General features: G+C 43.3%; 1 protein-coding gene across 22 annotated transcripts in view; it reads left to right on the top strand.

The window, feature by feature from the left end:
- Positions 1 to 15,949, top strand: part of DOCK9 (dedicator of cytokinesis 9) — a 282,181-nt gene that overhangs the window by 213,863 nt on the left and 52,369 nt on the right. For all 22 annotated transcript variants that reach the window (XM_040267373.1, XM_040267395.1, XM_040267374.1 and 19 more), the window contains 7 exons: positions 127 to 305; positions 549 to 662; positions 2,653 to 2,773; positions 6,750 to 6,883; positions 8,986 to 9,100; positions 13,952 to 14,018; positions 15,835 to 15,882. In XM_040267373.1, the coding sequence (XP_040123307.1) occupies positions 127 to 305; positions 549 to 662; positions 2,653 to 2,773; positions 6,750 to 6,883; positions 8,986 to 9,100; positions 13,952 to 14,018; positions 15,835 to 15,882 (778 nt within the window). The remainder of the gene's footprint in view (positions 1 to 126; positions 306 to 548; positions 663 to 2,652; positions 2,774 to 6,749; positions 6,884 to 8,985; positions 9,101 to 13,951; positions 14,019 to 15,834; positions 15,883 to 15,949) is intronic.

Below are 15,949 nucleotides of genomic sequence, written 5' to 3'. Positions count from 1 at the left end.
CAGATGTGACCACCTGTTGACACACACAGAGGAGCCTGAAAGGGACGGGTGGGCTTGGTTTTTATTTTATTCAAAGAGTATTACATCCCTTCTAACTAAAGCAGTTTGTTTGTATGCTCATTTCAGATCTCCAGCTTGACTACGCATTGACAGATGAGTTCTGCAGAAACCACTTCTTGGTGGGACTCTTACTGAGGGAGGTCGGGGCCGCCCTCCAGGAGTTCAGGGAGGTCCGAGTGATTGCCATCAGCGTGCTCAAGAACCTGCTGATAAAGCACTCTTTTGACGACAGATATGCTTCCAGGGTGAGTGTTCTCTGATGCATGGAAATATGACTGATAACATGACCTTCATTTTGAGTAATCCAAAGAAATAAGCAACTAGAAAATTAGTAACAATAGCACAAAAGCTTTCTCTGTTTTTGCAATAAAATCTAACAGCCATCTTTATAGGAAGGGTCCCAATACAGGACCTGGCCAGTGCTCACCCAGTCCATCATTAAACTCTCCAAGGCCGGGATTCACTTACACTGTGCACCTTTGTTCCAGAGCCATCAGGCGAGGATAGCCACTCTCTACCTCCCTTTGTTCGGTCTACTGATTGAGAATGTCCAGCGGATCAACGTGAGAGATGTGTCTCCCTTTCCGGTGAACCCTGGCAGTGTACGTAAGCACATTCACACAGACACGGCCTGCATTTGTTTCCTGCAGCTGCTAACAAAACACCACGGACGGGGCGACCCAAAGCAAGTAGGAATTTATTCCTTCACTGCCAGAGGGCCAGAGATCCAAAATCAAGGTGTCAGCAGGGCTGTTCCCTCTGGAGGTGCTGGGTGAAGAGCTAGGGCTGTGCCACTCTCCCAGCCACTGGCACTTGCTTGGAACCTTGCCGTGTTTAGCCATGGCTGTGTGACTTGGTATCTGCCTGTCTTCCACGGTGTTCTCTCTGGTGTGCATCCGTGTCCCTGGTATCCTGTCCCATCCTTATAAGGACACCAGGGCTTGGATTTCATCCACAGTGACCTCATCTTATCTTACATCTTAATAACATCTGCAGTGACCCTCTTTCCAAATAAGGTCACGTTCTGAGGTTCAGGGTGGATGTGCGTTTGGAGGGACATTCTTCAACTATACACTGCTCCTGTTTGCCCCCCAGACCATAATAATCTACAGTAGTCTTGGTATATTGCATTTCTGGCTAAGATGGGGTCAATCAGTAAACCTTGTTAAAAATCATTCTTTAAAAAAAAATTATTATAAAAAGCCATGCTTTCCTGATGGCTCACTTTCTTGTAAGATGTCAGGATCTTTGTGTATCCAAGAAAAATTTATAGAGATAAGAATTTTATTTTTTTAAAAAAAAAGCATAATTCTACATAATTCTAACCTGTGTCTTATGAGATGTCAGTGCTAGTCTCAGTCCTGGTGTATTAATAGCATACTACAGAGTCTTTGAAAAGCGACTTCTTTGGGCTTAAGTTTCCAAGTGTCTATAAAATTAGAGAGATAATCAGACTAGATGTCTGGTGGGGGGAGGCCAAGATGAGCAATCCCACCTCCCCTAATTGACCACCTTAATTTATTTTAGCCTTATGCAGATATTTAAAGATATATTGGAAGTTAAGTTGAGTGAAGGGTGATGCCAGGTATGATCTCAAAGCCTTTTGGTTGGAGACAGTCGGCCGTTAATTTGGACAGGTTAGCAGTTCAGTGTCCTTTTCCTATTTATTCTAAACCCTTGTCCTGGCTCCATTGTTCATCTTACCACTGTCATGATGGCACACACTGGGGAGTTTCCTTGTGTTTCTTTTCTGTCCCTTTTTCTCCTACAGTGGTGCTCTGTCCTGGTTTTTATACCTCTCTCCTCTGAGTACATCTCCTATCTGATGGTGCGTTGAGAGGAGCCCTATTTGTAGAGCGTGTTTTGTATCAATAGTTCCAAGGAGCATGAGTGGTCGTTGTCCTTAAATGGGCTTCACCACACTCATCTCGCCCTCGCCAACGCTGCCCTGCACCTGTGTGTTCTCTAAATCTGTTTGCTTTTCTAATCGGAATAAGCAATTCAGGGTCCTCTCTGTACTCCTTCAACCCTGAGAAATGTGAACACCATCTTTTTCTCTGGCTTCCACCGAAGTATAATCTCTGTTACGACACAACTTCACAATGAACACAATTTCTTGGGCCTTCACAAGAAGTGCCTAACCTGTATAGGTTTTCACCACCACTATTGTGAGGTCATTATTGCTCATTTGGGAGGATTTCTGATGAGAGAGAGAGAAACCAATGTTCCAGTTAGAAAGAGCACTCGAGGCTTCTTCTGAAGGAAGAAACCTGCTGAAATAATCTGGAAAGATGCTGGGTATCCGAGCTATGGAAAGGGAGAGGGGCTAGACCTCCTGGGGGAAGACAGGACTCCCTGGGCCAAGGCTGCTCTGCCCCCCAGGCCTGAAGTGCCCCACGCTTCCCACTCCTGCTGCAACCCACCCCCTCCGTCCTCCCCTCACAGGTCTGGGCTGGTCCTCCCACCCACACGTGATGGGCAGGCCAGGCCGTTCTGCCCTGTTCTCCCGCTCACGCTCACACTCCCAAGAACAGTCGGTGACTCTTTTAAAACCATCCTTAATGATTTCTTGTCTCTTTCCCCCTTCCACAGACTGTGAAGGAAGAATCCCTCACTTTGCCGGCAGTGAACCCATTAGTGACGCCCCAGAAGTCTGGGGGCACGCTGGACGCCAGCCTGCACAAGGACCTCTTTGGCGCCATCTCTGGCATTGGTAATGCTCAGACTCTGACCTGTTTCTGGCTAGTTGTATTCAGAAAGTGTCTTTAATCCAGTCGTCCATTAGCTTTCAGATCAGAACTTTGAAGTCTTGAGTTTCTGCTTCACATGTTCTTTTTCTTATTTTGCTGCTCAGCTCTGAAACCCCCCTCAACCCTACCCTGAAGTAAAGATCCCTAGTTTTCAGGAATTCCGAGTGTAGTACACTTAATTGCATATTTGTCTTGTTTGCTTTGTGTTTAATGCATGTTAATTTTTCATTTTAAATCTTCAAATTAGATTGTTTATGCTTTTAGGAGAAAAAAGTCTTTGCAGGTGTGTGGGGGGGATTAGGATTTATTTGTAGTGTTAACAATTTAGATGAAATGTGAGAGAGTAATTCCTGAAGGAGTTACTGGTTTATGGCTCAAATGCAATGCTGAAATCAGTTTTCTAAAATCTTCTTTCCTAGAATGTTTTTTTTCTATCTAAACTAATGTTAGAGCAGCCCCCATGGGGAGGAAAACAGATGGCATAATTCAGGATTCAAACTGAGTAGTTTTTCCGTTTAAAAAAATGCCTGAGAAATGTACTGATTAATATTCTGACTAATTGAGCCCATGTGCCAGCTCCTTCATAAAGATAATGGTACAAAAATATACATACATCTTCACAGACACTCACAGGCTTATGCTGTCTCTATCACACCCTACTGTGGCTAGTGCTCAGACCACCCAATGATGGAATTAACCCATAGGGCAGAATAAAAGGGCAGTCCTTTTATCTAATTAATCTGCAGGCTTATTGTTCATTCTGAGTTTATGTCCTTAGCTTTTGTGTTGTTCTTGTTGCTAACATGCTACTTCATATAGGCAACGAGACTGGCCAGACTATAAAATTGGAAACCTCACACCAGTGCTCAGATTTATCCTCGACCACCCATACCAGTCTTTAATCTTGCCTATGTTTATGTGTATTTTTCATAGTTCTGTTTACCTCATTTGGCACCATAAAAATGAAATGAGTTAATTCATCCAGAATGCAGAGCCTGGCACACAGCATTTCCACTGCCTTCCTCCTGGGGCTCTCACACTGACCACTAACCCAGCCACTCTCTGGGAGTGGGAAGGGGTCCCTTCCAGGCTTTGTCTGCAGCGGTCCATGGCACTGGCTTTAAAGTCAGACAGTTGTGTCCTTGGGTCCAGACTTCCACCGTTTACAGTTGCAAGGGCGAGATGTCTGTCCTCTTCATCCTGTGCCCACATTTCAAAAACAGTCCTGGTGAGGGAAAAAGAGCTCGTTCAGTGTTGCAGAGCTTGGCAAGGTAGACACCTCAGTGTTGTTATTTGCCTGCCATTGTAACAAGCACATTCTTCAGTGTTATTCATGCTTTGTGATCGGCTCTTAGTAGCCAGTCAAATGAGTCCCGCAGTCTAAATCTTCACTCTCTGATCCCTCTGACCAGCATTTCTGTAGGATCCAAGGCTTTGCGAAAATGGTGAAACTAGAATGAGTTGATGTTTTGACTCTGGCTTGATTTCCCCAGTTCCACATTCACCCGGTTAGGGTTTGGGATTCCTTGAGAACATGGAGCTGAGCTGTGGGGTTGTCTTCAGCACAACTTCAGTGGCATAAATGGCCTTCGATTGCTCTGTGTTCGTGGTGAAGTTATGAAAAGTACTTGAGACTAATTTTGTCTTTTTCATTCTTTCTTGAATTTTAAGATCTAGATCCACTTTTCACAGGGATTCACCGCAGCAGACTTATTTATACGCGGGCTTTTATCTGTGGCCCCACCTTCCCCTCACCCCCCATCTTTAAACACTGTAATCCTAACTTCCTTTTAGAAATGCCTTCCAGGGAAGCCCCCACCTTTGAACTGGGTTTGCTAGTTGTTTCCTGGTAGCTTTAGCTCTTCTTTTATTCACCAAGGAATTCTATTATCTCGAGGAGATTCTCCTTCCACACTTACTGAGGATGTACCCTCAGCATTTTCTTTTTAATGCCTTTGGAACATGGTGCATGAAAATTTCTAAAACCGATTCATCGCCTGGATAAAAACTACTGTAAGGTTACATTCATTTTAAAAGGCATGCATTCTTAGGCTCAGAGTTCTTTTTTCCACCTACTCAGTGTATTGCGCTTTGCTGTCTGTACCAAAGGGGAGAGAGTTGAACTAAAGTTCTCTGAAAAGTTATGCACTATGCACCGGGCCCGGATATTAAATACAGACAAACACACACAACAGGAACATAGTTCTACTAAGCCTGTTGATTTTGATTCATTGCATTTCCATCTGTTTGCCTTAGATTAGGACTCTTGTTCTGGAATTAAGCCTAAAACTCAGAATTTAGGGTCTAATTTTACTTTCCCGAGAGTCTCTTTCTCCTGAGTTCTGTATTCTACATTAAATATGAAGTCCAGTTATATTAAGAGGCCAATAGTTATAATTTGGTCACAGCGCATGTCTGTTTTCTGAGTACAGAAAAAGACTTAACTGTTTTTTCATAGCGTTTTGACCTGCACAGTTCCTGTCCTGGGGTCGTGCTGCCGGTAGCCCGTGGTTTACATATTCCTGCCTTCGCTTACGTTTTCAGATTCTCCTGACCCTTCTTTCCTTGATGTGCTTAACACACTGAATCGGTTTTAGGGATGGTGAATAAGCCTGGGGGTCGGGGTGGACTAACTTAGAGGTGTCTCAGTCCACGGCAGCTAACTGGCAGGCTGAAACCCAGAAGGGCCTGCCTGTCCCGAGGTGCCAGGTGAGGGCGTCTCACGTGAAGGCAGCTTGGGAACGAGAGGGCCATGCTCACAGCCTGCTGCGTGGGGCTGGGGGTCTTCTACGGTTTGCACAGCCAGCCAGGCCTCTCCGCCAGGGGCGTGCCTGTTGGTTCAGCCCAGAGTGAACATTTTTAATTATATGATTTATTGAAATCTTATCTAAGCAGGAAGTCAATCTAGTACTTTTTAAAATTCCATAGTCTCGAGGTAGGGGCTGACTTCTGCCTTAAAATGCTATTTTTTGTATTTTCCCCTCACAGATGTCACGAATTTTATTTCCAAGTTAGATTTCCTCTCTGCTCGTAAATGTTTTTTGCAGAGATTCCCAAACAGTCTCAGTTCACAGCACCCTCATTATCAGTGTGGTTTTTTTCATGGCATCCCCAGGCCAAAAGAAACACCAAGTGGTTCTGTTTATTAGGTACTTAAGGCCAAGTAACTTAATAAGTACGTATAACCTAACAACTTAAGAGGCATTTGAAACCTATATACATAAATTTAAAGAAAAAAATTTTATTTTTAATAACCACAGTTCTTACTAATGGGACCTATCCTTACTAATGTGCCTGTTGGATGCTGCACAGCTTCTCACATTTGAAATCAGATTGCTCACCGGCATTCTCATTTCCTGTTCCACACTGATTTTCACCCAGTACTTGGTTTTTATCACAGCAACCCCACTTCAGAGAGATACGACATAATGGAAAGGAATGTAGCAGTCTGAGGTTCAAACTACTGTTTCCGACTGATGTCAAGTATTGTGTTTTCCTTGAAAAATGAAAATGTCCCATGACATCCCTCGGGGTTTTCTGGGGCTCCTGGGCATGCCATTTGAGTACAGTGGGTTTATTGCATGATTTGGGGTTTTTTTATTTGATGGTTATAGGTGGATTTATCTTTTTTATTTTTTGAAGTCTTTATTCTACCCCAGTCTGAATCAGCATGTTCTCCCCCAGTCTGAGCAATCCAAGGTGGTTTCTCATAAGTGAATTGATAATTATGTCGGAATGTTTCAGACTCAAGGTTGCTTTTATGCTATGTGGCCCAGTTCTTTAAAGGAGAGGTAACTGAATAAAAGTCTTGAGCCAACTTTCTCACAGAAAAAACAAGTTTAAACAAGTGCCCTAAAAGCAGCCTCCTTTAAAGTTGAGAGCTTACCTTTATTTTGTTCTGTCTCACCAAATCTGGGTCTTGGCTTGACCTTTGTTTAGCTTCTCCATATACGAACTCAACTCCCAACATCAATAGCGTGAGAAATGCTGATTCAAGAGGCTCCCTCATAAGCACAGATTCCGGGAACAGCCTTCCAGAAAGGAATAGTGAGAAGAGCAATTCCCTGGAGAAGGTAAGTTCCTTTCTGGTAATTTAAGTGTTTTCTTATAACTGATGGGTTCAGCCCAAAGCAGGCATGCTTCATGTTCACATGTTCATCAACTTGGACCTTTTTTTTTTCCTCTCTTTCTTAAACAACTCAGTTAAGCCTGGGGTAGTCGGTCAGAGTGTGGTCTAAGGGTGGGGCCCGTCCCCTGCACCCCTCTATTCCTGTTCCAGCATTTCATCAGTGTTTACAATGAGCACTTTGGTTCTGGCAGTTTAGACAGATAGGGAAATCATAATGCCACTTGCTAAGAATCCCCATGGTCTGTGTGAAAGAGGACAGCGTTTATAACACAGTTACCCATGCAGATGGGCCCTGGATCCGAAGCTGGCTCCAGAAAAGATTAACTGATCGTATGAAAGACTCAGGGGTAAATCCTTACTGGGAATCACTCTATTCACCCTGTGCCCCCAACACAACACGTCTGCTCATATTAAACTATTTTTCTTGAAATAACAAAAACTATTCTGAATTTTGTGCAAATGGATAAAACTTAGATTTAGACCTGGAACCATGATAGATGAGTCTCACCTTGGCCACTGTTTTCCTAAGTTATTTCAAGTTATAGGCAAGCACGTGTATCGGTCAACAGGTGACCCACTTAGGGATGCATTCCCAATTCTCAGACATGTGGAGGCCATCCTTCCTTGGAATCAGGTGCGTAACCTTACCATGGGGTTGCGGGTCTGGCCTCTCCCCGATGGTGCTCAGCCACGGTCCTGGAGCCATGCGGACATCTCTATGCAAGGGTCATGACCTGTCGAACTTTTCCCTTGACCCTGACATGCCTTCCTGCGTAGAGGGAGAGGCTGCTCAGAAGGCACTCGGCTTGTGTCATCCACGGTGCCGGAGAGGAGGAGGAGGAGAGCGACCAGCCGGCCAGGAGACACCGGGCCACCGTGGACTTCTCGCTCCTGACCCTGCCACCTCTGCCGGAGGAGGCCCCGCTGGGAGAAGGCCTGAGCTCTCCCAGGGGCACTGAGGAAGTGGGTGGGCGTCAGGGTGCCCCCGCGTTGCAGCTTTGCCACTGATGGCACCGGGTTCCTCCCTATGATGGAACTACTTATGTATGTTGTTAACTGAGCCTGAAAATAAATTGAAAAATGATTTATTGAATTGAAATTGAACTGAATTGAAAAATAATTATATATTCTTTCAATTGACCATCAATGCCTTGAATGAAATATTGAAATGAAAGACAAAATATTTTTTTCACTGATCTTTCTGCTTGGTATTTGGAAAAAAAAAAAAATTCCTGATTCCAATTGGAATTATAACTTTGAAGATTTTCTAATTTCCTGTGTTCTCTTTTAATGAGATGAGATTCTTGTTCTTTTTTTTTTTTTTTTAATATGAATAGTTTGGAAGTGAACCTGCTGCCTGGCGGCAAAACTGCCCTCGCCCTGTGCCCTGGGCTGTGTGCAGTGTGCACTGTTGCGCTGAGCTGATCGTGGCATGATACATCAGCTCAGGGCCTTTGGCCCTGCTGGGCTGAGATGACTCTTGTTTGCCCCTATCAGGCCCCTGCCCGTGGTCCTCCCTTAAGGCTGCTCTAGAATGTAACAGAATGACCGTGACTCAGCTCCAGGCTTCAGTGGCCGATCCGCAGCAGCACCTTGGGCTTAATTTGCTGTTTCAGCCACTGACGTGCTCCTGAGGATGCACTTGGTTTGGCGGTGTCTTCTGAAGCATCGTTTCTGCGTTCCGTCTTAGCACATAAACTTTTCTGCATGAAGTTTTCCTTGGCATTTCAGAACTAAGCCAGTAACCATGACTGTGGTTATTCAGTTTGAAAGGTCCGTGCCTTCTGCCTTGTCCTGGGAGAGCATGCAAAGGAGACAAGACAGCACTCCCATGGATTAGCGCGCGCGCGTGCGTGCGTGCGTGTGTGCGTGTGTGTGTGTGTGTGTGTGGTGACGATATGTCTGTGGGCAAATCATGGACACCTGCCAACCTACATGATTTGACTAAATTCTGAAAATCTTTCTCTTCCAAGGGAGAAAAGTGAACCTAACTTTGTTTTACTTGTAACAAAGGAGAAAAGTCACCTGTGTTTTCTCCTCCTTTAGCACCAACAAAGTGGCACTTTGGGAAATTCTGTTGTTCGCTGTGACAAACTGGACCAGTCTGAGATTAAGAGCCTGCTGATGTGTTTCCTTTACATATTAAAAAGCATGTCTGATGGTAGGTAAAAAAATGAAGAAATCTGTTTTACTTTCCTTGTTCCAGTATTGGGTTTATCCTTTAAAAATTGTAGTTGGTTGAGAGGGTTTAAGGATTTAAATGGATTTTTTTCTCTCTCTCTTGTTTGAAATACATGTTAATTTACTAAATGTACTAGAAATGAAAGTCTTAATTTGGACATTTATTTTCATTAATTACTATATTCTATAAAAAGAAGTTCTAAAGTGTGAAGTGTGAAGTTCTAAAGTGTGAATTTTAAACTTTTATATTAAACTCAGACATACGTCTTTGCCAGAGGAGACAGAAGCAGATAAATGAAAGGAGCTGTTTTTTTTATTATTAAGTATCATTTGTCCAAACAAGCTTATGGACCACTTGCCTAATTTTATTAGTAAGTCTCCTGAATTAGAGACTGTAGTGTCAGCGACCTGAGCATGTGTGTGCAGCGTTCCTGGCTTTAACTAGAAGTGAGGTGCGTTTAGTTTTCTAATGGAAGTAGTGGTATCCTGGTAGGCTGAGTTTCTGATTAAGGGCTTGATGACCCTATTTTAAAACAGAAATGACCACAACCGTTAATGCTTTATCAGCACCTTGTGAAGCTTGTGAACATCCATGGCAGGACAGTTGCAACTCTGATTTAGTGTGGTATAAGCAATGGTACAATGTCAATTCTTATCTTGTCCAAAAAATCTTCTTATTTTCCCTGTAACAAATGAGAAAGTGTTCTGTGAACTCCATTAAGGTCATGGAGAGAAGATGAACTCCTCTGAAAGGAAAATGCCATTTTTGGAGACCTGAAGCCCGCCTGTCTGGCGGCAGGGGCTGTGGCCCTCAAGCATCCAGGGAACGGCACTTTTGCCTGCAGATAGTGTTTCTTTTCTATCGAGCGCCCATTTCAGCAGCACCAAGAGCTGACCCTAGCTCAGAGGTTAGGAGTAGCATGCCAGTCCTTGAAATGCTTTGTAACTGGGGTATTTTATTCTTCTGTTGGCATGTTACACTAAAATAGCTATCAAAAAATAATAATAATAAATAGCTATTTTAAAAAACAAATAAACAGCTATTTTTTAAAAAAACAAATATACAAGATTTTTTTGTTTTTGTTTTTGTTTGGCGAATGATAACCAAATATAAAAGCACTGGGCACTTATTCTACTGTTTCAGTTAGAAAGTTGAACTTCTTCCCATTCAGTCAGAACTTCTCAATTTTCATCATGGTAGCAAGTTTTAGCCAGCATTATAATCCTGCTTTTCCTTTGTTAAAGATTTTCTTTAAAATACTTTACATTTCAAATATTAAATATGATGCATAACTGGAACATCACTGTTTTTTAAAAAACAAATATACAAGAAGTATACCCTTTAAAGTCAGCCTTTTGTAAGGCCAGGCAAATATTTTTAAAATGCAGCAACCTCTTAAAAATAGTTATGGAATGTTCTCTTTTATCAATTACTGTCAAGTATAATTTTTCCCCTTTATAATTAGAACTTCTTTATATGTGTCTCATTTAAGAAATCTGTACCTACTCTCAGGCTCTGATGATATTCTTCTGTATTTTCTTTAAAAGCTGTATTATTTCAATTTTCACATTTAAATCCTAATGTCTACCAAGCATTGATTTTTCTGTATGGTATGGGAAGTGGGAGAGAAATTGCCTTTAGAATAATTTACCAGACAGACAATCAGAATCAGCTGTGTAACTAGCTCTGTGGCTGTTCTTTGCTTTCAGTCCATGGAATTCTCCAGGCCAGAATACTGGAGTGGGTAGCCTTTCCCTTCTCCAGGGGATCTTTCCAACCCAGAGATCAAAGCCATGTCTCACGCATTGCAGGCGGGTTCTTTACCAGCTGAGCCACCAGAGAAGCCCAAGAATACTGGAGTGGGTAGCCTATCCCTTAAGGAGGGAGGAAGCACTCCCTCCTTCAGTTCAGTTCAGTTCAGTCTCTCAGTTGTGTCCGACTCTTTGCGACCCCACGAATCACAGCACACCAGGCCTCCCTGTCTATCACCAGCTCCCGGAGTTTACCCAAACTCATGTCCATCGAGTCAGTGATGCCTCTCATCCTCTGTCATCCCCTTCTCCTCCTGCCCCCAATCCCTCCCAGCATCAGGGTCTCTTCCAATGAGTCAACTCTTCGCGTGAGGTGGCCAAAGTATTGGAGTTTCAGCTTCAGCATCAGTCCTTCCAACGAACACCCAGGGTTGATCGCCTTGCTTTATCCCACATTTAATGAGCACCTTGTACACGCGGGCCCCCTCACTTGCCCTCTGCTCCTTTTTGTGCTTCCTCCCTCCTTAAGGGATAGGCTACCCACTCCAGTATTCTTGGGCTTCCCTGGTGGCTCAGCTGGTAAAGAACCCGCCTGCAATGCGTAGACATGGCTTTGATCTCTGGGTTGGAAAGATCTCCTGGAGAAGGGAAAGGCTACCCACTCCAGTATTCTGGCCTGGAGAATTCCATGGACTGTGTAGTCCGTGGGGTTGCAGAGTCTGACACGGCTGAGCGGCTTTCACTTTCACTTGCCCTCCTTAATAGAACTTAGCTCTGCCTCCCCGCACTCCCCACACACCCAACAGCCAGAGTAAGGAAAGGCCACCATGGTACTGCCCGGCTGGCCAGCTGGTTCTGTTTCTTATATGCCTGGGGAAGGGGTCTCAGAGGTCTGCAGGTTGACCCAGAGAGGCTCTCAGCATCCCAGGAACTCCCTAGGTTCCCACCACACCCAGATGACCAGCCTGGGTAACCAGAGTCTGTCTATCTGGATTCTAAACTCAAACCCTGCCCTCAGGAAATGGAAGCTCTGCGACCCACCCTCTGGTCTCGGAGGCCAAATGTGGCTTTCAAAATCAGGTGCACTTGGTTTAAATCTCCATTCCACCAGCATTCTCTCTGCTGGTCATCGGGAGAATTGCTTAGCGTCTCTGAGCCTCTGTTCAGTTTAGTTCAGTCACTCGGTCGTGTCCGACTCTGCGACCCCATGGACTGCAACATGCCAGGCCTCCCTGTCCATCACCAGCTCACGGAGTTTACTCAAACTCATGTCCAATGGGTTGGTGATGCCATCCAACCATCTCATCTTCTGTCGTCCCCTTCCCCTCCAGCCTTCAGTCTTTCCCAGCATCGGGGTCTTTTCCAGTGAGTCAGTTCTTCCCATCAGATAGCCAAAGTATTGGAGCTTCAGTTTCAGCATCAGTCCTTCCAATGAATATTCAGGGTTGAATTATTTTAGGATTGAGTGGTTGGATCTCCTTGTACTCCAAGGGACTCTCAAGAGTCTTCTCTAACACCACAGTTCAAAAGCATCAATTCTTCGGCACTCAGCTTTCTTTATAGTCCAACTCTCACATCCATACATGACTACTGGAAAAAGTATAGCTTTGACTAGATTGACCTTTGTTGGCAAAGTAATGTCTCTGCTTTTTAATATGCTGTCTAGGTTGGTCATAACTTTTCTTCCAAGAAGTAAGTGTCTTTTTATTTCATGGCTGCAATCACCATCTGCAGTGATTTGGGGAGCCCACAAAAATAAAGTCTGTCACTATTTCCCCATCTATCTGCTATGAAGTGATGGGACCGGATGCCATGATCTTAGTTTTCTGAATGTTGAGTTTTAACTCAACTTTTTCACTCTCCTCTTTCACTTTCATCAAGAGGCTCTTTCCTTCTTCTTTAGTTAGTCCATCTATAGATGGGACTCTGCCTTGACCACAGTGAAGATTCAATGACGAGACACATGTGAAGTCTTGAGACCCAGTGCAGTGCTTGGCGCATAACAGCTACTTGCTATGCATCCCCTCGCTTCTCCCACCTGTCGTCACTGCTCTTGACCACATAGAATAGAAGTCTACGGCCGTGTATCTTTGTGGGCCTTCAGCCTGTCTGCAGCCACCCACTCCCTCATCTCAGGCCCCAAAGACTCAATGGCTTTTCCCTAAGAGAAATTTTTTAACACGTGTCTCAACTTCTATGTAAAGTGTAACAATGTAAAAATGGTTAACTCCCAAATGATAACACTGTGTGTATAGGTAAGGGTCAGATGCAGATAATGATTGCTTCCTGTAAGTGAATTTGTAGGATTTGCCTTAACTGAAAATGTGCCCAGTTGCTTGTGATAAAGAGCAGGCGAGGTTCTTAATCACAGATACATTGTACCATCGGGCTTGTACCCCGTTTGACAGTATCTGTCTAATTTTAAACGTACAAACCATTAACACAGTTAGTTCACTTCTAAGAATTTGTCCTATAGATGTGGTTGGACAAGTGTGCAAAGACCCATGTTCACTGAAGCATGATTTATAACAGCAAAAAATTGAGGGGAAAAACAAGTAAACGTCTGTCAGTCGGGGACCTGATAACTTTGTTATAGCGCATCGAAGCTCTGTTGCTGAATTAAAATTCAGTGAAACAGGGCACATAGGATGCGTGTTTCCATTTCAGTGTGTGTGTTGGGAAGGGGTTACTTATGTACAAATTTTCGGGAGATTCTCTACTAGGGAGGGATTCTGTAGTTGGTAAAGAGTGAACCTCCCTTTAGATTGTATGCCCACAATGTATTCTTTGAATTTTCTAACCCATTTAAGAGTACATCATGTATAAATTAAAATATATACCATGTCAGGTTAGATGATGCATGATGAAATTAAAGTTCAAGTGTTCAAATGTAGCTTCTTTACACTGACTAAGCTGTTGTACGTGTCATCTGGTATAGAGTGTTCACCGTAGTTCATCCTTCAATCAGTTATGAAAGGGGGCTGGGAGGGTTTGGAGGCCTACACTCAGGTCTCTTCCCATATTACATATGTAGAAAATAAGCATCCTGATTCTAACCAAATACATGTTTACTTTCCAGATGCTTTGTTTACGTATTGGAACAAGGCCTCAACAGCTGAACTTATGGATTTTTTTACAATATCAGAGTGAGTAGTTTTGTCTTTGCTCATTGACTGTTGATTTTTCCTGGCTAATTAAGAGGTGTGAAAAATACTATGTTGTTGAACCAGGAATGCAATGTATGGTCACATCCACACTTATCCTTAGTTAAGCTCTTTTTCCTGGAGCTGACCCCAACACCCAGTCTCAGGAACTCATGGCCCAGAGGACAGTGACAGCCCTAAATTATTACATATGTGATGATTATAGATGGGAGGTTACTACTTGTGTGGATAAGCCATTTTAATAAAATAACACAACATTTGTTAGCTGAATTGGGTGGATGTTACATTTCTGAGTTGACTCTAACGTAAGCAGATGCAGTAACTAAGACAGAAAAATTGCTATAATTTAAAAATATATAGTAAGTAAAAGTGATATCTTAAATACAGTCTATATTATTTGATCTCTTTAAGTTTCTATTTTTTCCTTTAAGCTTTTTATTTTTAGAAACACAAATCCACAATCCCTTATCCAAAACCGGTGGGGCCAGATGGTTTTTCAAATCCAGAATTTTTTGGATTTTTGAAAAATTTTCATAGAGAGTATATTCCGTAACACCCAGTAGGGTCTCAGGGAGCACCCCCACAGTCAAGCACATTATTGTTTTTGCATTAAGAACTTATTTCTTCAATACCATGATTGTTCACAGTAATTGGTTAAATCATGGGCTTCACTTGTGGTTCAGCTGGTAAAGAATCTGCCTGCAATGCAGGTCGATCCTTGGATTGGGAAGATCTCCTGGACAAGGGAAAGGCTACCCATTCCAGTATTCTGGCCTGGAGAATTCCATGGACCGTATAGTCTCTGGGGCCACAGAGTCAGACACGACTGAGTGACTTTCACAAGTAGCTTTATGTCTGCTAGTTGGGGTCATGATTTGCTACCCCATGTGTTTGCATGAATTTGGGTGGAAATCTGTGATGGTCAGAGCTTTGTGCATTTTGGAGTTAATGGCCTTGATTCATGAATTTATGGCCATTTCCTCTCTAATATAGATAATATTAGAGATATTATATCTTGTTGATACTTAACGAAGATAATAGTTGTCACATGTGAGATAAGCTTCACCACCAGAAGAACTTCCTAGACATTATTTTAACTGCCTGTAATTAAATATATGATTTTTTTAAAGCAATGTTATGGATATAGTAAAATAAACAACAAAAAACATACTTGATGTCTGTAAGGGACCAGTCCATTTACTTGAATCAAAAAAGAAAGTTCCAGGGGCTTTCCTGGTCCCGTGGTTAAGACTATACTCCCAATGCAGGGGGCACTAGTTTGATCCCTGGTTGGGGAACTAAGATCCCATATACCACGTGGTGTGGCCAAAATAAATAAATAAAATGAAGAGATGTTGTCTTGCTAAAAGGAAAAAATATGATGTTAAAAAAGAAAAAAGAAAGCTCCTTAGGTTGAAGGAGGATGAATAAGCAGTTCGGAGCAGTGCATGGGGTTTTCACTGTGACTTCCAAGACAAACGAAGAGTAAGTGTCCAAGCTCTAAGTCAGAGTCAATCCTGTCCCTCCTGGGCCTTTCTTCTGAGTTGCTCAAACCATCCTCCACGGTTCTGATAGCAGCACAACGTCGGGCCTGCCTTGAGTTTGATCACTTTCTGTGGGTTTAAAGGCACCTTGCAGAGAATTTCTGGAAACCAGAAGTAAGGGGCCAGTAATATAGGTAAGAGCTTATTGAATGAACGTGTTACTGTAAGTGCATTTAAATAAAGTGACGTGTCAGCAGTGATTTTGCCCCCAGTAGTTGGTCGCCTCCCCTAATGAGCTCTCATCCTGCCCACAGAGTCTGCCTGCACCAGTTCCAGTACATGGGGAAGCGCTATATCGCCAGGTACTGTGGGGGGCTAGTGTGGCGTGCTGTGTCATTCTGTGTATTATTTGGACCCGAAAGTGTGGGA

The sequence above is a fragment of the Oryx dammah genome, unplaced genomic scaffold (genome assembly GCF_014754425.2).
Source record: "Oryx dammah isolate SB20612 unplaced genomic scaffold, SCBI_Odam_1.1 HiC_scaffold_24, whole genome shotgun sequence".
Classification (NCBI taxonomy): domain Eukaryota; kingdom Metazoa; phylum Chordata; class Mammalia; order Artiodactyla; family Bovidae; genus Oryx; species Oryx dammah.
The sequence above is the reverse complement of the archived record's forward strand: the minus strand, read 5'-3'. Positions and strand labels throughout refer to the sequence as shown.